At 37.7% G+C, this 23,693-nt stretch overlaps 2 protein-coding genes across 2 annotated transcripts in view; one reads left to right on the top strand and one right to left on the bottom strand.

Annotated features, from left to right (window-relative positions):
• The window catches only part of LOC106748527 (neurogenic locus Notch protein), a 256,282-nt gene extending 253,620 nt beyond the window's left edge, over positions 1-2,662 (bottom strand). The window contains exon 1 of the mRNA XM_014627172.1: positions 2,569-2,662. Within this exon, the coding sequence (XP_014482658.1) occupies positions 2,569-2,650 (82 nt within the window). The 5' untranslated portion in view covers positions 2,651-2,662. The remainder of the gene's footprint in view (positions 1-2,568) is intronic.
• Positions 2,663-9,836: 7,174 nt separating this feature from the next.
• Positions 9,837-13,723, top strand: LOC106748521 (protein Hook homolog 3). The gene is made up of 8 exons (XM_014627128.1): positions 9,837-9,983; positions 10,070-10,185; positions 10,353-10,709; positions 10,865-11,055; positions 11,247-11,337; positions 11,867-11,925; positions 12,613-12,755; positions 13,508-13,723. Exons 1-8 carry the CDS (start codon positions 9,837-9,839, stop codon positions 13,721-13,723), a joined length of 1,320 nt encoding a protein of 439 aa, XP_014482614.1.
• The last annotated feature ends 9,970 nt before the right edge of the window (positions 13,724-23,693 follow it).

Here is a 23,693-nt window from a genome sequence, read left to right as displayed (position 1 = left end):
AAAAACAGACTTAAAACGAAAACGGGGTAAATAAGATAAAGATGCAGATAATGAGAGCGGGGAAAAATGTCTTCTGGTTGTGCGTAATCGAAATCATTCGTCTCGAAAATAATCGCTAACATTTCGCATGTTTGCGAAAGCCTTTGTTGTTGTATCTCGCTACTAATTACACCGTGCAGTTGTTTGTGTTATTAGTGATTCCAAAAGGAAAAACCACCGATGGTTTGGGACGCAATATCGCGATTATAAGACAATGCGGAACAGCGATAACGTGAATGGATCGTAATTATTCTCCCGTCTTTGCCGTTTGGACTTTAGCGGCTTCACTTCACCCGCCGCGTTTTACAACGATACGTATGCGGCAATGTTCATTGGCCGACGTAAGTGTTACGTCACGTTAAGATACGATTTATGTCCCGGCGAAAAGTCAAAGATAGAAATTTACCTAAGCACACAACGTCGACCATTATTCCCCGCTGACTCCCACCGCGCGAACATTCAGCGGAGGAAACTACAAACTTGTGTATTATCAGATTATAATACCTAATTTAAAAGTGATACAACCATCAACTCTATCGCGCTATCCAGCGATATTATTCGCTATTGTTTCTACAAAGTACAATCGCGAATGATTAAAAGCCGTAGCATTCCGTCGAAGTCCCCTCAATGTTGCGTAAACACTTTTCGACGTCTTACGTGAGCGTTCAACAATTTAATTACAAGAAACCATTAATTGCGGAACTTGTAGCTTTCTCTGAATCCAATCTAAGTCTGCTTTTATTAATGCATCGTGCAACTATTTTGCTTACGCAACTATAATGCTTCGCGAAGCATTTATTTCGGAGGAAATACTACCCGAAAAAATCTTCTTTTATCGAGCGACATTCCTCCCGATTGCGACATTTCGTGTCAGTAAATTTTATCGCAAGCGCAAGATCCCGCGTTTCGCGAAAGGTCACGTTCTCACAAGTGCCATTTCCGTTTTCTGCCAAATCATCACGACGATCGCGAATTATCCCGCGCGGCAAACGCCCGATTTCGGACACGAGAAGCGTGAAGTCCTTCCCGAGCGATTTAGCCCGGCCTTTCAACAACGTTGACCACACTTCGGCCATTACCTATACGAGCGACTTTTTCGCGAAATGTGTGCGTTGGAAGGTAGCACTTAAGTTTCGCACGCTACATTTACCTAATTTCCAGAGTGAACGCGTTATTATCGCGCTCGGTGATTACATCACAACGTAGGATTATCAATGAATGCACCTATCGTTTATCTCGTTAATTCTCAAATCGCTTGACTCACGATGAACACACTTTAAATTTCAAATTACCATAAATAAATATTAAAAAAATTTCAGATTATTTTTCCAACGGGAAAAAGTCACACTCGAAAAAAAATAATTTCAAAAATTACCTGTTGCAAGAAGGAAAAAAAGAGTTCCCAATTATTCGTCTCATAAATATCAAGTTGAGGGATTTGGAAAAATATCGAAATGCGAAAACTAAACCGCAACAACGACGCCATGTTTGTTCACTGAGCCGAGCGAAAAATCGATTACTGAAAACGTCAAAGAGATGTCTGACACGCCAGCAACAATGTCGCGATCGTACTTTTCACCGGTGACACGAAACGGGTTAACAGTAATTTTTCCACCGTTGACACTCAACGCGAGACAAACCATTTGTCGAGAAGAAGTGAATAATCGGCCGTTTCGATAATTCCACGGTGGGCCCAGCTCGCAGCTGTATTCATGGAGCGCGGTTCAGTCGGAAGAGGGTCAAAACAGGATGCGGTCCCCGCAGGAGGAGCGCGCGGCTCCCTATTTCGTGGGGGCACGCTCGCAAATACCGGGGGAGCAGCGAAATGTCGAGCCGGAGCGCGTTAACGCGCAGAAGGGAGGGAAGGCTCGCTTCCTGGAAAGCGGGGCTGGGCACCTGTCCCACAGGGTCTGCCAACTTGAACGAGAACTCGCGAGTACTCCGACAGACGTCGAGCGTGAGCACCACTGTGACGTTAAAACGCCAACACCACGTGCGAAGCAGGTCGTTGTTTTCGAAATGACCGCTACGCCCGCCTTCGCCCGTCTTGACCTGTCAAACGTGATATCAGCGAAGCTGATCGGCCTTTTTTCTCTACTTTTTGTCTGAAACACGGTCCAGATAACGCGTGGAAAAACTCGACGGAGCTTCCGATGATCCCGGAGTTCGGCGCGGCTGTACGATTCGCAGCGAAATACCCCGAGAGGCTCGCGCGAGATCGAACGCGATCGCACGCGATCGGTTGGCGGCGACCGACGTTTTCGAGACAGGTAGTAAGCGAAGGCGAGCGCACAGCAATGTCCGACATAGGGACACGGGGCGACCAGCGTCGGCTGGACGATCTCGGAGCACGAGAACGCGCGGGGTCGCGTGAACGGGCGGCTGGGCGACGACGACGACGTCGCGGCTCCGGCCAACGCGCCGGCGCTCGGCGTCGTTCTTCGACCTGTTGCCTAGCAGCGCGACATGTGGCGACTTCGTGGCCGGCGGGGGCGCGTAAATACGGATGAATGTGTATACTTGACTCACCAGACACCTCGGGTACGCCGAGGATCGCCGCGACGAGGAGCAACGCAAGCGCGTAATCCAATGTTTGCCGTGGCAGCGACATGACGCCAACGTGAATACCTTCTTGTTATCCACACACGTCGGGTAGACACACACTCATCGGGGGGACACGGGCGCACACACTCGGGGAACGAACGAACGGAACGCGAACGAACGGACGGACGGACGAACACTCTCCGGCGCGCACACTCGCTGCGTACGAAGGAGGAGGACGTGGTGTACGCCGTCACTCGCACGGACGCATCGTCCGCGATGCGCGTCGCCACGGGCACGTCAACGATCAGTCCAAACTGCACGCTCGCGTTACGGTTACGGTGGGTAAAAAAGCATACGGCACGACGTACACGAACACGACCGCGTCCGAGACACTTCTGGGAGCCCTATTGTTCGCTTAACGCGCTGAAAGTAGTTCCCGCCGTGCGCGCGCACCTGCCTCCCTTCGAGGTATTACTGCGCCGCGCCGAGATGGCCGACGGAACCCGCGAATCAGCTCGCAGCTAGAACGGAACGACCGACCGCAGCGCGCATCTGCCACTCTGTGGAGTTGTTTGAAAATTTTTTGGATTGTTTACATATTTTCATGGGCGATTCCACGGCATCTCACTTGCGACTTACGTCACGCGTTTTTGTCTCATGTTATTGAACCGGAGCGACAAAAACTCTTTTACGTCATCGGGCAGACGCAAAAGTGCAGCTCGTGTTGTGTATTTTGATTTCTCTGACTAGACTCGTTGTGTATTGTGAGATACGAAATTATTTAGAATGAGCGACACACGTGCTCTTTAAATATAATAACATGTAACTTGTACTTATTATTCTTTAGATACGCCGTTGATACTTATATTTGTACAAAGAGATTGAATTAGCGAATGAAAAGAAATATTTGGTTATTAAATGTACGATGTGCGTATTGGAAATTAAGAGATTGCACTACCGCAGGCAATTTGTATTACGTGTCTCCGCCGAAGAATGGCCGATCGCTGAGCCGAGATAATTAATGCGGCGCTTTATTCACGGATCCTTAACGACGGATCCCATTATATTTCGCGTGAGAAATGTCTTTAATTAATTCCTGATATTTCTTTTTTCAACAGCGGTGCCTTAATCGCGTGCGAACAGTCAACCCTAATTAGACCGCCGGCATGAAAAACTGTTCCGAATCTTTCACGATTAGACATTTCGGTCACGCTTCTCGTGCGAGAATTTTGTAGAAACCACAACATAAAGCAAACAGATTCCTCCCGATAGGTTCCGAATTATCATTTCTCATTCTTTTCAATGTCCGATTTCTTACAATAACACTCGTAAAAAATGAGAATGTTTACTTGCAGGAAACCGATTGTCTCTCGTATAAGTTCCATTGTCAATTTTATTTTTTTCTTATTAAATTGATATAATTAATTAGTTGATTTAATTAACTGATATAATTAATTAGTTGAATTAATTAGTGGAGTTTATTCTCGTTGGTTATACAATGTTTAACGGTTCATGGATAATTCGTCGTATGCCACTTTTTTATAAGACATTTATTCATAAACACTTTTTCATCGGATATTTTGCCGTACGAGGTATTTATGATATATCGTAAACGTGTAAACATATGGCGTACGTTATTTACAATTCATTCACTTCGCCTGATATTTCATCGTCCACAACATTAGGCATACATATTTACATACCAAATGTTATTATTTATGTTTCCAAGAATATAGCATATTAAATAACTTTCGCCCTACTAAATTAATAAGCCTATTCAGTATTAAAATTAAAAATAATGAGAAAAATAGCAAAAACCCCCACGCAAAGTAAAATGAAATTCAATATAAATCAGAAATTTTATGCCTTACTAAAAATCAATAAAGTTGAAGTTAAAAAAACTAATAAAGCTAAAAAATCAATAAAGTTGAAGTTAAAAATCAATAAACTTGAAGTTAAAAAAACAAATATCTTGAAATAACTATAAAAATAATTTTATAATGCAAATAAAAGTTTTTATATTATATCAATATAAATATTTTATATAAAAATTCTATGTGTATATACATATTAAGGAAAAAGCAAAAAGAAATGAAGAATCTTCATTCTAGAGAATAATACTACAAATATTTAATATAATTTAACTTGGCTTTTCGAGTTTTGCACAGATAAGCGTACATAGATAAGCAACAGACCGAATGAAAAGCATTAACATGTAAAAAAGAAATAGAAATGCAAATAGAAACGTCTCAAACAAAAAAGTTGTAAACAGTGGAACATAGCGAATGAAGAAGTGTATATGTAAACAATGACAAGTCACAGAAGTGTATATGTAAACAATGACAAGGACAGTTGTGGAGAAAAAGAAGAAATGTAATATACGACGAAATGTTTAAATGACAAATGTTTACGTACAAATGACGAAATGACAAGCGAATAAGTGATCTTTTATCAAGCTAAACTGGAAAATAAATTACCAAAGATAAATAAATATAATTCGAGGCACATGTATCTGTTGTATCATTTTATTGACTTTTTAATGGCCCTACATTTGATTTTCTGAATGTAATTAATTATACTTTATACATAATTTATTAAAACGCGACGATATTACAGTATTGATTACCGGTAACCATCACGGTACTCATCGTATTAATTGTAACTGTAACGCAGATATCTGCATATATAAGTAATAAATTATAGCTGTGTATATGTGTGTGTTGCGTGCGTCCGTATGTGTGTGTGTGTATGTGTGTGTGTCAATAATGAATAGTAATTAATCAGCTAGTATAAAATAATTTCAAACAATACATACGATATCGCAAATTTTTCTATAATACGTAAATATTTATGTTAACCGTATGTGTATTGATGAATCCACCAGAACACAATTTATTCTGATGGAAGAATTTCAATCCGCACCGATGTTGAACCACATTGAGCAGCAACCGTTATCGATATTAGCGTCGGTATTGGTATTAGTATTGCTACTGACATTGGTATTGCTAGTGGCATTGGTATTAGTATCGGTATCGACATTTGTCTCTCTCTCACGAGACGGACATCATGCAGAGCGGAGCCAGCCGGTTATGATACTCCTTCGAGGATCGATACGCAACGAGTCACGGGGCGCGTAGAGCGGAGTAAAAGAGCGCAACGCGTCGCATCATTAATTAACGCCGCTCGGCCGCGCTTGATTGCGTGTAATGCGAAATTCATCGCCGCCGCGTCGAGCTTAGCCGCCAGGCACGCCTCGGAACGTCTTAACGAATACAAATGCGGAATTATAATTCGGTGGAGCCGAGTTCCCTCTCGTTCTCTCGCGCGCGAAACCTTCCTCATGAGACGCCCTCCTAAGCCCTTTGTGACCACAGCACGCGAGATGCGCGCACGAAGCAGCAAACACGCGCTTCCCATTAGCCTTATTAATGGTGCCGTTAACCTTATCGTCGAACTGCAAACATCTGCGCCCTGCGGGACGACGGCGTAGCGTGGCGGTACAATTGTCTCTCGTCGGGCATAACGGCGGCTGACGTTCAATTGGTGAGATTCGTCGTTGAAAACGGAACGGACGGCGGAGATATCGAGATACGGCTGTTGACGACCGCCGTTTTACGCGTATTCGCGCGAAAGTCCCTTCGCCGAAGCAAAATATTATGCGACGCGAATCATAGAAAAATTGCTTCCTACATTTTCTTCGGAGATATATATCGCGTTTTACATTATTGGACACAAATATTTTTATGTATTTCAAGCTGTTTTTATATTTGCCGTTTATATAATTTATAACGATGAAAATGTGCAGCGGAAACGATAACTTCGTTACAAAAAAAAAAAAGAATGACGTAGATGATCTTTGATAACCGATTCGTTATTAACTCAAGTTGAATTACGCGCCACAACACGACCGTCTTTCTTAGCCCCGAGTCGCAACTGGAAAATCAGAGTCAGGTCGTCCGGACGACCAGCCGCATTGTTAAGTCGATTCCACGTGGGAAATCCTTTCTCGTTCGCGAAAACATGTCCGAGCCCTTGGCCTTGTCCGTTGCCGAAAACAAGCTGAACGAGCTTAATAAGAACATCGTCGAGATCAAGAAGAAAATTCAGTTATCAGGTAACGATTTAAATTGCACGGAGTATTTATTTCATTAACTTATGTTGTTTCTAATCAACCTGCGCAAGTCGGTGCTCAACGCCTGTAGCAAAGATGCAGAATTGATTCTTATAGTTATATGAGATATCTCATCTCGAGTCGAAATCTTAGGTCTAAATTAACTCTGCAAATTCCACCGAATTTAAAAGATCTATAAAGGACCAATTTCAAGTAGGGGTGCTAGTTTTACGTTAGGCCAGTTAATACTATACAAGTTCTATTATCCTGCCTTGACGATACAAACGATTACTTAATGCTGTGTTTTTTATATTGAGTTAAAAAAACTTGTTTTTTCGATTAATTTTAAGTGAACTTTAGTGCAATTTTAAATTGACATTTAATTAAAATTATCGCGATGAACGATGGAACTCATCGATTGACGTTCTCGCCAAAAAAAAAATCGACTTCATATCGACCGGCGGATCTGTTATTAAGAGATAATACGGTAAAAGTGGGACAGCCCGTATTTTAACATTCGAGTATTCGTTGCACCACAGCGAGGCGCGAGGCCGAAAAGAGACAGCTTGCTGACATTTCGGAGATGGGATCGCGATTGTTTTATACAATGATAAATACAAACGAGGTCGAACTGGAAGAACCAGTATTCGAGATGGCACGGTCGTGGTCGATGTAAAAATAGCGGAACGGAAGAAACAAAATGTATGTGTGTATGGAAAGGGGGAATGAAATCCGTGGGATGTGCGGCCGATTAAGCTACGTGTTGCGGAACAGCTTGCGGGAGGCTCTCGTTCACTTCGCATAATAATCGCATACGAGGAAGCTCGTCAGGTCGTTAAATACAGCGGAGAAGTTCGTAAAAAACGTACACCTTGCACGGCGACCGTTTTCTCGCTCCGATTTCGTCAAATATGCGAATGCGACTCATGATGATTACGGAACGTGGTTCGTTTCATTTAGCACGTTTTTTTACTAAACTTCAGTAAAGTCAAACTGTAATACTACAAAGCTGAAATTATACCTGATACAAATAAAGTTTCCCAGTTGCTCATATCGTGTTTAGATGTGCATATGCATGACTTAATTATGACTAATTTGTTATTTTGACAGCTTGACATATCATATTAACGTATCGTATCATGTTTATATCGAAACGCGATGGCAACGATTAAAAAGATTCGGCCTGGTTAATGTTAATGACTTTATTGAAGCTCAGAGTATTTGTATTTCTCAAATTACAATTATCTCACGATCTTCGTTTCGTCGATCGATACCCGATCCACCGTAGCTCATCAGCCAATGAACCGGTTAACGAAATTTCCGATTAGACGATAACCTGGCGCTATGAATGAATCCTTCGGATCGCGCATCGTTCGGCGTGTTTACGTTTGCATTAATGAGCCGACGTTAGGCATCCCCGGCGCAAATAATAAACAGCTCCGATAGTGATGAGCATTGAATAGATCATCTTTCAAGGATCTCGCAGCATCATCGGCGAGTCGAGACAGCTGAATAGATTTATCCGTCGACGTTGTATACTCGACTATGAAGCCGACCGGTCACTTTGCGGAGCGCTTTCTCATTTTACCCGCGATACTTGCGCACGTCACACGAAGCTGTAGAAGCAGCGGGCCGCCGGGTTTCACGATTCCTCCTCCAGGTTTCGCCTTTTAACGCGACGCGAGAGAACGGGTTCGCGCGAATCCAAATTAACGTAAACAAATAAATATTTTCGTCAAATTCATTTAACCCACTTCGGGCCGGGCTGCAAAAATATTGAGATCCAAGCACTGTTTAATGCACTTGGGACCCAAAGAACTCAGAAACCCTAAAATCAAAATTTTCTGTCCAGCTGTTTTCCCCGGAAAATAGTCGGAACATCTACCTTGGATGACATCTGGCGTACACCTGGTGAATCATATCGTAATGAGAATCGTCACTTTCGACGATTTGAACTTTTAACAATATCTCATCATTGTTTTTCAATCTTTTATCTGTTACAATTTTTAATTAATTAATTTACAAGGTGTGGCGACGAATTAAAAAGATATATTTTACAAAATTATTTTCCACCCCCAACGATGAGTAGTGGTCAGGTGAAATTATTTTCTGAAAGGCAAAAATCTAAACTATATTTCAGTAACGAAACCTAAGCCAAAATCTACCTTGAATAGATAAAGAAATTTTGAAGATAGATAAATTTACTGTTCCTATATAGGAGCAGAGAAACGAAATGGATTAAATAAACTTACATTTTCGTACGAGTTTGAGCATTGGAGATTTTTTCGAAAAGTATAACGGAATATAACATGGTCGAATGTCGTTCCTAGTGAACAGTAACATAATATCTATGTTGTAATTTCCCGTTCAAAAATGTAACATAATGCGCATGTTATTTAATAGTACATTGTTGAGCGAGAAATTATAATATTGATGTCGTGTTAGTGATGTTCACTGAGTTGTATACTTTTTCTTTTCAGAGGGTCAGAGGAAAGCCAACTTCGAGGAGTACGATGCGAAGAAACGCGAGAACGTCCAGAAGATTGTCGACCTCAAGAGAAAAGTCAAGGAACTTTACGCGAAATACGCGAAAGTGAAAAATGTAACGTGCTGCGAGTAATGTCGGACAATTCTCTTTGAACAAGAATCACGAGATGACAAGCGTGTTGTTTCTTTCAGAATGAAGAGGCGATGGAGCGCGCGGCACTGCTCAGCCGCGATTCTATATCTTGCGCGGGGAAACGCAATCTGGAGGAGATTATAAGCACGGCGAGCGAAAACAATGTGCGTCTGAGGAAGAAATTAGATCTAATCAAGTATCAACGAGAAAAGGTATGTTGCTGGACATTTTCTCGAGTCGTACCGTCTGACGACGAACGTACTGGTAACTGTTCTGTAACAACACATTGCTGAGTGCCAACAGCACGAAGAGACTTTGAGCACTTTGCAAACGGAGAGTAAAGAACTGACACGCCGACGCGGTCATGGCGTGTTCAAGAAGAAGGCCGAAAACCCGATGAAGAAGGTAATCCAATTGAAATTCGCGAAATTCACGATGACCACTAAAGAATGCCGGAAACGTAAACGCAATCTATTCGCGCAGAAGATCGAGAGCCTCGAGGTGCAGCTGGAGCACATTCGAATGATGCAAATTAAGGCGAACATCGCGCGCATGAAGTACCGCTCCGTCTGCTCCGAGTTGCGGGAGAAGTCGGTGTTTTACGCTTCCTCCTTGAAGGACCTGGAGGACGGCATCAGGCAGCAGGAGATCGAGATCAAGCGCTTACAGGCAAGAGCGGCTGCGACGAGAGCGACAGACGCGAAGCGCGAGTGGTAGGAACGAGACGTTCCGCTTCATACCGTGATTGATTGCAGGGGGTGAAAGAAGAGGCCATAGAATTGAGGGACACCACTCAGGAGACTCTAGTGAAAGAAGAGATCGAGGAAACGAATTCCAGCAAAAGACGCGACTCGGTCATCAAGGAGTACAGGTAAGCGATCGACTTCGCGTTTTAAAATATATCTTCCGACGTTATTACAATCCTGGTTTCCTTGTAAACGGCGTGATCAACCTAGTTCGTACGAATCTCAACGACGACGACGACCGTCATCGCGAGCAAACGTTAAACCGAGTTCGCAATGTTCCGAAATAAATCAGGCAGCGAGTGTCGGAGCGCAAAATGGAACTGGAGCGGCTGGAGCGCATGATATTTCACACTAGGCCTCGCGACGATTTCGAAACACGTGAGAAAAGTCGCGTGCAGATGCAGGAGGACATTATCAAGGACGAACTGGCGCGGCTGGAGGAGGCGTTCGCCAAGCTGCGGAACGCCACCGGAGTGTCCAAGTCGGAGGAAGTTCTGAATCGGTTTCTGGGTCAGCAGGCGACCAAAGACAGTCTGCAGAAAATGCGTGCCGCCACCGAGCAGGAGAAAATGCTGCTGGAGAAGAATAGGCAGGAGCTTAGCGCTGAGATAGAAATGAGGAAGTTCTCGGAGACAAAAAGTGCCGAACAGTGAGTTTCGTTTTCGAGCTAAGTGACTAATGAGGAATCTCCTAAGAACTTACCGCGAAAGTGCGTCTGCTAGGAATAAGTTGAGTCTGAAGCTACGGAGAATGTATTTTACTTGTTAATGTAGCTTGCAACTCATGACCTCTCGCATATTTCAGGAACGCGGAGATAGTGACGAAACTAAATTCTCAAATCGACGAGCAGCGAGCTCGTAAGGAGAGAGCCGAGGCGGCGAATCGACGCGTCGGCGAGCTTCTCAACGAAGTGACCGGTATACTGCGCAAGTTGTATGAGAAGTTTCAGGTGAGGGTTATCAATTATAAATTCACGAATATTATCCGTGCAAGAGGTCGGTGCCAGTGTGACGGAAATGCGGAATCACGTCCTATGAGCCGCGCCAGAAAGCGGATATTTGTTACTTGAAGTTAATTAGAGAGAACACCAGGCTTCTAAGATGTAACTTGTTTTATGTAATGAAAGAGGCGCGGTCTTAATTGTTACTAACTATAATAGAAATTGATCTTCGTGTTGTGTTTACAGTCTTACAGCACAACTTGAAGAGAACGAAGACAAACGAACGAAACTTACATTTGAACAACTACGCGATAAACAGTCGGACAAAAGTACCGCGGTATTGACCGAAATGGTCGATCGTTGAAATAGAAGTGTCTTAATTAACGCGTCTCCCCGCGTCACCCCGCGCGGCGTGTCCGAAACGCGTCGCAGCGAATTATCACATGCGAAGAAACGCATTCGGAGGAGTGAAGTACTCGTAATGCGCGATACGTCGAATGGAAATACCGTGTAGAGGCTTAATTAAATTAGTGAAACCGCGCCTTTAATGGTGTCTACCGACGAATAGCTTCGGCGTTATTTATTGTTCCTGGAAACTCGACACCCCCGACTCGGCACGTTCGTACATCTCGGATCTTCGTCGATGGATTTTCCTGATTAGCCCGCGCTACGTAATTCTCACCTCGTCCGACGTCGCCGGCACGTCGACGTATTAACACCTCGATGCCCGATCGAAAATAAACACTTCGAGACGAAACGCGCAAAGAATCGGTATTGATTCTATCGAGAGTCGAATACGTGGAACCTTTGGCCGTTAATTACCGGCACAAATTGAACTGTTTATTCTGAACCCGTCCTAATTCCAGATTTTTCAAAAAACGAAAATTAGTACTGAAGAACTATAAGGAGACCGCCTTAAATCCGGGTTCTTTTTAAAGTGAAAAGTATATATTATTTACATTATACTGCCTAATTTTTAACGCATGATTTATACTTAAATTTGGAAAAGAAATGAGAAATATATGTCTTTGAAATTCAAAAAGGGACGGATTTAAAGTGGTGTAAGAATAAGCTCTTCAATTTCTCGGCTCTTTTTTAGATGCACTTTTAAATTCTATTTCAATATTCGGAATTAATTTCACTTTCGAGGTGATTTTCGGGGGGATCTGTGTCTATATCTTACTTCTCCTTGCCGCTTCTGCAAGCCCGATAGGTCACGCAACTGACGGTCCCGGCGCTCTGCCTGCCCTCTGCCATAGTCATTGACATAACAAAAAATGAGGCGTTTTCTAAAAGCTGAAAGAAACTTATCAAAACAACTCGATGTATAATATTCATATAAATTACCGATGTATTTATATTATAATCGGTAGTTTATATATAAAACTACGGGAAGCGCTAAGAAAAGTGAAACTAATTTCAAGGACTTCTGTCCAGAGATTAATTTATGTAAGAAATTATTTAATTATTATATAATATTATTTAAACTGAAACCTCGTATTTCCAATTATCAAATGGTATCGAAATAGAATATCGTTGAAAAATATTTGTAAATTATATATCGTATGTTACTAAATATGTTACAAAGCCATATGTGTACAGCACGTTGCAGATATTCCTTTGCCTGAGGATACTGAAATGGACGATCCTTTGATAGTTATCGAACTTTTGAACGGTAAAATAACACATGGACTCGAAGTTTTAAGCGTTTCTGATAAATATCTCGAGGCAATGGATGAAGTATTATTGGATAAGGTAAGCTGATTAGGAACTGACAATCTTTGTAAGTATGTGTGCAGGGTGTTGCATCAAAGTACAGGTTAATACAACGGGTTGCCTACTCGTTTCGTTGGTAGGCGCGCGAGCTCGGAGATAGTCTCTCAGTACAAACTTGGCGATATACATACTTGCAAAACGATTTGCATACACTTTTTCATATTTCTTATTGGAAAAAAAATGAGTGCAAACCGTTTTGCGGATAAGTATACCGTGTTAGTCAATGTCCGAGCGAGCGTGTCTACCAGCAAAGTGATATATCGGATTAACTGTAACAATAGGAATGACTCTATTGCAAAAATGATAATTTGTCATATCGACCTGTATGTGATGCAACACTCTATGTGTGTGTGTGTGTATGTGTGTGTGTGTGTGTGTGTCCACAAATGTTAGGTTTACAATTATTTGTTAGATTTCTGTTGTTTGAAAATCGCGATATATTTATAAATGCAGTTTATAATAGTTTATATATAAATAAGCACGTTTCTTCTGTACAAAGGATAATTTTTCTTCTCTTAAAAATAGTAAGAAACGTTAGACAGTAATCATAAACGGAAGAAATGATTGTTTTCTAATTTCTTTTAAATTATATGTACTCTGTCGTTATTATATTGTTCATGGATAACTTCTGGAACTTGTAAGTTCCACCATAATTCATGTGAAAATATGCGAAAATATAAAGGGCCCTTAAATCGATGCAACTGGTCATAAATATCATTATTGTTTTTTAGATGGAAACAATGTCGGTCGCCACGACTTCGGCGGAAGGCAGAACAATGCGCGCAAATGGCGGTCCATTGTTTCCACGGTTTCCACCATGCGCGACTCCGGCTGCTGCATTGTCGGAAGACGAGGAGGAAGTACCCTCCCGAAACGTATTAAAGAGACAGGCGCAATTGCTCGTAGATACCAAAAGCCGTCGCAAAGGGTTCGCTTTCAAGAGATAAATTACTTGAGTGCAAGAATAAGCGAAATCGCGTAAAATTCAGTCTTTCTTTAGCATTAAGTCTATAAGTGTCGGTCCACAATAAGTATTTTAAACCTTAAGCCTTAAGAAATCGACCAATCACAATTAATTATTCTCTTCATATTCAACTGTGATTGATCAATTTTTTAAGGTTTAAGACTTAAAATACCTATTGTGGACCGACATTAATATAATCATGTCTACACGCACCGTTCTATATTTTGTTGCGTCGTAATTTCTCTGTTTCTTGCTCAAAACACTGACATTTCTGACTGCATCGCTATTCGATATAAATATTTTAGACAGCAACATATAATGTACGCAGTATTATTTTTATTATAATTTGTTGTAATTTTTAGTATTATATTATATGTATATATATATATATATATATATATGTATATATATATATATACGTATATATGTGTGTGTAATTATTAATCCACTCCTGCAGCTAATGACTTTACAATTGACCTTTAATTTCTCCCTTATCAGCTTCTCCACCTCCGCTTTACTATCCTTCCCTTCACCCATTTCTGTCAAATCTTTTATTGCCATATTATATATTTTTTCCTTTCTTTTCTTTTCTTCCACCATTTTTTTTTATTTTATTCTTTTACACGGAAGACACTAAGTCTGTCTTCACTACACACTAACTCTGAACTAAAGTAACTGCTTCCCCTTTTGCTATTGAAATACTCGTCTTATAACTTTGTATGCTTCTGTCCATATCCTCCTCTGTACTCTCATTTACATCCCCCATCTGCTCATATCTATCCTTTAAATCCTTTACCTCCTTATTTAATTCTCTTTTTTTTGCTTCCAACTCCCTCAATTTATATTCCCCCTTTTTTTAACATATTCTACATATCCTTTACTATCCGTTTCAACTTTCTTTATCTTTTAACATCCTTGCTTGTTACCGACTCCTCTTCCTTAAATGATACTATTTTACCGACATATACCGACCACATATTCTTAATCGATAATTTTCCTTATTTCTCGTCTATCCTACTTCTCCCTGCTTTCCCCACGCCTCCGGCGTTGCTCGTTCCTTTCGCCGCCATAACTTTCAATATTATTATAACTTTCAATTTACTACGCAATATTTTCTACGCCAGATTCCTTTCTACCTAACGAACGTCTCTTACTATCTTTCCTTCCACGTCTTCTATTCTCCTAAATCTTAATTTCTCTCTATCTCTTACACTGTTTATTATTCTAATTATTTTATAATCGTTTAAAATACTCATACCACATACAACGCACTTCCACTCCTCTTTATGTCATCTAACCAAGGTTATATACTTATATTATATATAATATATATCGAGATCGTGCAAAAACTGCATGCAATCGACATCTGTAGAGATATTACGAAGATCACTATGCGCAACGTTAACAAGATTCGATGGTAACGTTATGCTGCCACATAGCGGACGATTCAAGCAACTTTAGCATTTGAAATTGTATCGATAACGACTGTGAGCAACTTCTTGCCTTTATACACTTCCAAACATTTCTCCGCACATATGTAGTTCTTAACTAAACTATTAGTTTCTATGATTGCGTTCCGAGTTGCACACGAAACGCATGGACTGCATTACTGATGCGCTTCGAAATTGTTCCGTTTTGTCAATGCGCATGAAGCGCTTTAGTTATTCGTAACGGTTGCCTGCGCGTTGTGCGCACTAATGCGAATTGAAAATGGACACCGTGCAAAACGTCAACAAACGAATTCCAATAATTGTAATCTCTTCGTTGATACTTTCAAAGGAAAACGATAAAAGTGATAGTTCCGAATCGGACGACAGTGAAGATGAAAACATATTTCTAAATGATATACAGACGTTATCTGCCAATTTAACTACTGACTCGATATTATTGTTTTTATTTTCGCCTTGTTCCTTTGCAATAAAGTTCTGCAAAAATGCTGAGTCTATGAAATGCTGATGCTTAAACTAACGTGTAACCTGCGCATTATATAAATTAAGGTTAAATAATATATTAATTTGACTACCTTTCTCCATATCTTCTTTATTTGAAAATAAAGTTATTATTTTATTATTTTTTTGTATTAAAATCGGAAATTCATACAATTGCTGTTCCATCACAATGAAGGGTCCGTTGACAATTTCGAATTACGCAGGAAATACATAGACTGCATTAAATGCATCAGACGCATCAAATGCCTCAGTTGAAAATTGTGCAGCGAAAACGAACAGACCTAATGTGTTGGAAGGAAACTAAAAATTCAGCACGTGTAGTACAATCTAGGGAATTCTCTATATTCCCAATGCGTTCTCAATGCGCGCATTGCTTAAATCGGAACAACTTTCTATGTAGTCAACGCGCTTCATGCGTAATTCGGAACACATCGCAAGTATCCTTTGTTTGATATCCTATAGAAATAAATAGCATCACATTAGATTTAAATTTACTAACGCAGGGAACATAATACAAATTTTGCATTAAAAAAAATTCACTGAAATTTTTGTGTTAATTTAACACTAGAAACGTGTTAAAATGTAAATGTAAATAAATGTTATTATTAATAAACAAATGTAATATTAAATTAACATATTCATCTTGTTAACATATTACTTTTTAAAATATTCATCTTGTTAAAGAAATACAAAATTTCAGTGGATCTTTTTTAACACAAAACTTTTTACTGTGTGCGACTTGAACACACAAGAGTCACAGGTACGTTATTTTAGACATTCTGTTTTATTAAGTTACTGACTTTTCCTTCGACAAGTCGTAAACGCGAAAGATATTAATCTAGGAACTTCGATACTCCGATCCGCATTACCGATAATGATGTTGGACGCGTGAAACATCTTTCATAAGCGGGATGAAGAATCATTAAGTGCGTTCAAAAAGACATAACGGTTGCATAACAGTTGGACTGGAGTTCGTCAACGTAATTGGTCTAAATTTAGAGATCTAATAGTAAAAACCAATGATCACCGACCACTCATTGATCGCTTGTGTCTTCTAAACGTAGACATTAATTGAACTTCGAATTACCAAACGCACCAAATTACCAAACGCACCAAATTACCAAACGCACAACACGGTCGACAAGGTCAAAAATATTTGTTTTCGTGTTAAAAACGATCCTTGTTAAAAGTTTTATATTGAATTTTCAGCATAGCCATATGTTAATGTAACATAATTGTGATTATATTATTTAAAAATATTTGTATAATAACAGAATTTATGTGTAAGTATATGGTTAACACAAAGATTATGTAGTTGTAGAATTATTTTTCCTCGATAAAACCATGCCATCTATTAAGTCAATGTTAAATATTATACACAGATATCGCTGTTTTCTTTATGGCTTCGGCCGCACTAGAAGAAATCAAAGATACCGGCCGAACAATCAACGGATTGCACAGGACAACCAATCAGCGAACCGTGCGATATCCAATCCGAGAGCAGTATTCAAAAAAATCTCCAAAATCTCTACGATACAAAAGTTGCGTTCCTTTTTGGGTGTTTACGCGCAGTAGACTTTGTTCTATCTTCTTTTAGTATATAAACAATAAAGAAGGAATGACGCTTACAGTACGTGAGCTTCCAAAGAGAACGCAGCCCAAATAGTATAGGCAAGTCGCAGGCAACTAAAACGTTCATTTCCGTCTTAGCAGCGGTGGTGTAAGAATCGTGCGATCGTAGCTTATCGTATTTTGTATAAGTTTTGCTAAAGCTTGTAATAATTAATTAAATTTTGGAGACCTAAATACTGAGTGTTTTCTTATTTTGAATCCGCGAGTATATTCTTTACTTTGAATCCGTGAAATCAAAAGATGCTAAATCTCTGTTTGTCGTCAATCAACACCACTACATAAGATCATACACATGTGAGTATAAAGTAAAATTATAAAGTTAAGATTAATAAGTGCGTAACTAGTGAGTAATGTTATTTTGTAAAATAATGAGGATTATATATGTCTCCTACTGACAAAACGGCAATATATTTAATATTTTAACTTAGCATCAGAGCTAACATATAGTCTGGAATACATGATATTAAGCTGGCATTCATAATACAATTTTATATTTAAAATAGTATAATTTCCTATTTAAATTCATCTCCAAATGTAGCCGATGAAACGAGCCATACAGTTTCTGAAAATGAACTTAAGATGATCTTAAATATAAGATCTGACTATAAATATCACTTTTAGTATCACATGCGTGCGTTAGTATCACACATATGCGTACATTTTATTCCGTAACTTCGATATTGAAAGAAGGATTTGGTAACAATTATCAAGATTTAATGAATATGTTTTCACCAAATGTCTAATTACTATAACCAAATTTTTTAGTTCTATGTATACTAAACGCCATAATAGCTTTAACATTTACTAGACCCGGTGACAATAGCATTTTCGGTTACACGCATTGAATCGACATATTCGTTTAACTGCTGATTATTCTTCCATGAACTAGCAAGGATGTTCCAAAGCAGTAGTCATGATGCACAAATATTAGAAAATAACGCGTTTAATTGGAAATTTTCAATGTTACTATGCTAGAATAACATCAATAGAGTTTGCTGTACAGGTCCCATTTAATACAAATCCCAAACACAGAGAGAGTATATCATTACCATTTAATTTTATTATGCTGCGAAGAAATTTTGCTTCGCATTTGCTAAACGCTACGACTGAAAATCAAACATATTTGATCACTCAACAATATAAATACAATATAGCGCTCATGTTATGTAACAGTTAGATTGTTATAATAATTATCGGTTTTGTAAGATCTTCTCTCAACATTGTTCGGATCCTCACACGCATATAATTATATTACGCACGCAGATTACATACAAATATATCGGAGGGGACTTACAATTTTAACCGCCGGGGTTCTGTACGCCAATTTGAGGGAGGGGTGGTTTTTTGGTTGATTTTTTTCTTCCTTAGCATAGGATACCCTCTCTCTCTCTCTCGATGGATTACCAAAAGTCCGTCGGAGAGGAGACGCACACAAGCAACGTGAAAATACTTTGGGTTCTACCGAGAAGCGAACCCGGGAATTCTAGTATAACAGACCAGTGTGCTGTCTGTTACGCCATACTCGCACTACCGCAGCCGGGTGTTAGATTGTTGAGTAAGAATTTATAACATTGATGTTGTAAAATTGACTGTTAGTTGATGTTCGCTGAGTGTGAACTCCGGCCGACTGCTTCCCATACGCTCATTCGTAGATTGAGATTCGCTTGATAGATTAATTAATTATTCATAAACTATTGCGAATTTTCCAAAATGACACATGATTTTCCGATACAATTCAACAAATTTATTTTCACACGGCCGCTCTGTTTAAACTTTCCGGGTATCTTATACAGTAAACACCAGTATAACGCGAGTTCTTACAATGCGAATTCCTATAACGCGCCAAAGATATTACGATTACTGTTTTCATATAACGCGATTCTTCGTACAGCGCGCCAACTTCTTCTGTTTCATCGTTGTTTTGTTTTTTGACGCGGTTGCTCTTAATATAACGATAACGAAAAGTATTTTTCAATTTAAAAAATGTTAAAAAAACATAATACATAAATTTGTATAATTATATTTTTATTAAATTTCAATAAAATAAAAGATTTTTTAGTTGGCATCACAATAATCATTTCGAACATGTTATTTTAGATTATATGCGTTACGCGAGAAAAATTCCCATACAGCACGATGTCCTACACCGCGAATTTATATAGCGCGTAACGTATTAACCGCGTTATACGAAAGTCTACTGTATACACATATGACGGAAAAGCTGTATAACAACGATTCTATCGATGAAAGTTATAGAACACAGACTTAAGTAGCGGAAACTTTTAAAAGTTTTATAGGGACTTACGTACAAGGATATCTGAAACCCATAAATTTCAAACTTAATTCTTTAAAGACAGCTTAAACCCTCAGGTAAAAACACATAACTCTGGTCACGTATTCACATATTTTCAAATTTACTTAAGTTATCTTATGTTCAAATAGCATAGAAGGAAATCCTGAAAATCAGAGAATAAAAGAAGGGACCCTTTCTTCTATAACTTCGGAAAATTTATGGGTTCTAAATATCCTTGTACGTGTTCCAGGTAGTAACATAAAGATTTAAAGATTAAGCTGTCTGTTAGAAATTTCCACTACCTGGGTCTGTATTCTGTAACCGTCAACGACAGTGTTGTCGTTGCACAGCTTTCTCGTCGTATATTATATCTACATAGTGACACTGTAACGATAATGACATTATCGATATAAGTTACAGAATAGGGGTCTTAAATTGCTTCAGGCGAGTTAAAATTGTGGGAAAAAACGAAACGGTTTTATTTTGTAATGTATTTCGTTAAGATTCGTGATTGATTAAATGTTGTAACGATTGAGATCCTCGAAATATAACATTCGATGAAAAGAACATTCAATGCCGATCACATACACAATAATTTATTATATATTTACTAAAAATTATATAATGCAAGATACATAAATATATTCGAAATCGTTATAATACTTATTATATTTTTATCACGATTTATCTGGAGAATTCTCCCTACGGACCATATTATATTTGTTTTTGTTCTACACATAATTGTGTAGAACTTGTCTTTTCTCTGTAAGAAACTCATTAATATTTTAACATATTCACTATGTACATTATTTGACAATTATTTGACAATATTTCGCAATTATTTGACAATATTTTTCTGCAATAACAGAGGAAACTTATCTCCGACACTTCTAATAGCAATTCGCGTGTAAAACTCAACTATATCCAAGTAGCACATATTAATTTCATATACATTCTTTAAACTTGCATAACGTTTTAAAATCGTACATTTAAAGAACATATATGGAACTAACTGTGTTACCACTGGATACGGCAAATCTTGAAAAGATAAAAAGTAGCAATTTAAATTTTTGGATATATACGACGTTCATGTGCAAAATTTTATACATTTACTTATCATTTCCCGATATTTAACTTCGACGTTTATTTTTAACGTTATTTTGTCACAATAGACATATAAAATATTACTCAGCACTGCCGACGATTCACTTCGCAAAATATTGGGTTTTCACGGCTATTTTTAATGATATTCTACCACGGCAAATTAATTGTCTAATGATTGAAATTAGAGAGAATAGAAGGAAAGAATAGAAGTTCAGCAATCGCTTCGTGGGAAATTCTTCTTTCTAAGATAATAAAATTAGTCATTTACATAATTGCCCACAAACGATAACTTAATTTATTTGCCCATATATCATAGCGAGATTCGATATCCGAAATAGAGATCTTAAACGAGAGACTCGAGAAGAGACACATAAAACTAAACTCAACGTTCAATTTTTTTTACTATAAAGCTGATTTGAATATGGCTATTCTCGCTTTATTCCATTAACTTATTTGTTATCGTACACGCAATTTTGATATTATATACCAATAAATCAGAAAAATATAAGAAAAAAACATAAAACCGGAATAGAATCGACAGAATTTAAACGCTGAGTATATGCGAACGAGTTATACTGCTATAGCAATATAATTATATTTTTAATTTCCTTAACACACACACACNATATAATGATAATTAAAAAATAATATAAACATTTATCAATCGAAGAAGTAGACCATAGAAGTCCGGCTCGACTAAGACTTATAATGTTTCATAAAAATTTCAAAGAAGTATGGGAAATTTAGAAAGCAAAGAATAAAAAGAGAATAATTAATAGCGTTAATAGAAAGAATAATAATAAAGAATAAAGATAAAAAGAGAATAGAATCGAAATAAAGGAAATAAATAGAGATAGTAATAATATTTATATATATAAATTGATATATTATAGCGTTTATTTTAATTTATTTTACAAAATTTTTGCATATTTTAACTTTCGTAACATAAGGGAGACCAATGTTAGTTGGCTATAGAAATAAGTTGACACATCGCTTATATTTCGGCTATTTTCTAACAAACAAGATCAAGAAAGTAGAAAACGCAAAACCATCTTTAATATATATGGCATAAATTGCATTTTATTATGTGCAATGGTTAGGAAATGATTGTATTGAATTGCAGTAGTGGAAGTAAAATCTCAATCTCATACAGTTTGGTACGCCGTAGCTTATATGCATCGTCAATATCAAGATAATCTAACAATCGGTGTAATAGCAGATTGCCTAGACGTTTATATTGTCGTTTTGTCAAATCAATTAAATTCATATTATAATTATGACATATACTTTTCAAAGGAATATAAAGAGGAAATAATAACATGCATAAATTCGAAAGCTTTCTGGTCGGGACGTAATGCAACTCTGGAAATTAATCTAAAGTTTACTTACTTCATTCTATACCGAATCTACAATAATAACGTACCCATAATTTGATATTTATAATATGACAATGATATTGGCATAATACCAATACTATACAGATAACATATCGAAACCCGTAGATATCGATATTATATCAGCATTAGGCAAAATGATATCGGTGTTAGACATTCAAATTAATATTATACTGAAATTGTTATAATACAAGTATTATAAAATAAAGATACATACAATATTGGTATAAAACCGCAGGTAAAATCATTTCGATACTCACGTCTCTGGTATAGTTCATACGCAACACATAGATTTGTAATACGCGATTGAGATATACTCATATTAAAGCCAAAATTTATATATGATAATGATAAACGAATAGCTTGATATATTTCTTAATCTGATGATATAAAAATTTACAGCATGTACAAGAAAATGTCAGTAAAATTAAAAGCATCTCATATTGATACATATATTACTGAAATATGTTCATATTTATATATATCTTAATTAATTTTATAATTTTCCTTTTTATATTAAAATAATACATAATATGCAGGAAAAGTATATTCGCTATGAAAGTTTTTCTCGTGCGTATTTCAAAGTCAGTATGCCGATTCGTTACGAAAGAGTCGTAAAAATTTCGTCGATTCGTTACGAAAAGGTCGTAAAAATTTCGTCGTAGATTTTACTATATCCACAGAATGTTAAATAGAAAGTTTTCAAGAATTTCTAAGCTATTTATCATTTTCTTTGTCTTTTTTACAATGAGTGTTATAATGGGTGTATCTTTTCGAACTTTCTAGAAAAATATCATTAAGGTTTTTAGTTTCTTCAAAATTTTCTTTTAACCATACTGTTCACGGTATCCCATATTTTTTCCCAGGTTTTCAGGCAATTTTTCTTTTGTCATATTTATCGTCGTCCGTTGTCCTTTTCATCATTTCTAGGAAGGTTCTGCAGCTTGTATACCTAGATTCTTGAAATGAACTTTGTCAGTTCATTCATCAATGAAACGTCCACCATTCCTTTGCTAAATGAAACATGATGTTGAAAAGAATTCTGATTTATTATCTTCTTTGTGCGTTTTTACAACCCAGATGTTGAAATATCCCATGTTTATATTGGACTTTTCCTAGACTTCTAAGAAAATGCCGAAGCCTAATTTGTTTTCGACGTTTCACATTTTCTCAGAAATTTCTAAATAACTTATTCTAATAAATTTTATATACAAAATATCGCGACAAAAACGCGGAAAAATGCATCTAGAAGTTTAGCTTCGGTAAAAATGTAAAGTTTCAAATTGTCGGATAACAAATTTCGATAAATATATTCAGAAAATGTTATACTTCGCCGACATTATCTTGATATTAATACATAATGTAAGAAAGATAATTAAAAAATAAAGATTTTCAGCTGAATTAAATGGAGATTAATTGCTAAGATATAACAAAATAAAATTTCGATGGCTATTACAGATTTTGATTTTATCTATTTCTGATAATTCGTAAGTAGCTTTCGTCAATAATGACAATTATACTAATTTATCCTCATTAAGGCCTCATTAAGAGTAATGATGAATTAATAGATTTTTTCATTAA

Source organism: Dinoponera quadriceps, unplaced genomic scaffold (genome assembly GCF_001313825.1).
Source record: "Dinoponera quadriceps isolate SergipeBrazil2010 unplaced genomic scaffold, ASM131382v1 scaffold2872, whole genome shotgun sequence".
In the NCBI taxonomy this organism is placed as follows: Eukaryota; Metazoa; Arthropoda; class Insecta; order Hymenoptera; family Formicidae; genus Dinoponera; species Dinoponera quadriceps.
This window is presented reverse-complemented; position numbering and strand designations above follow the sequence as displayed.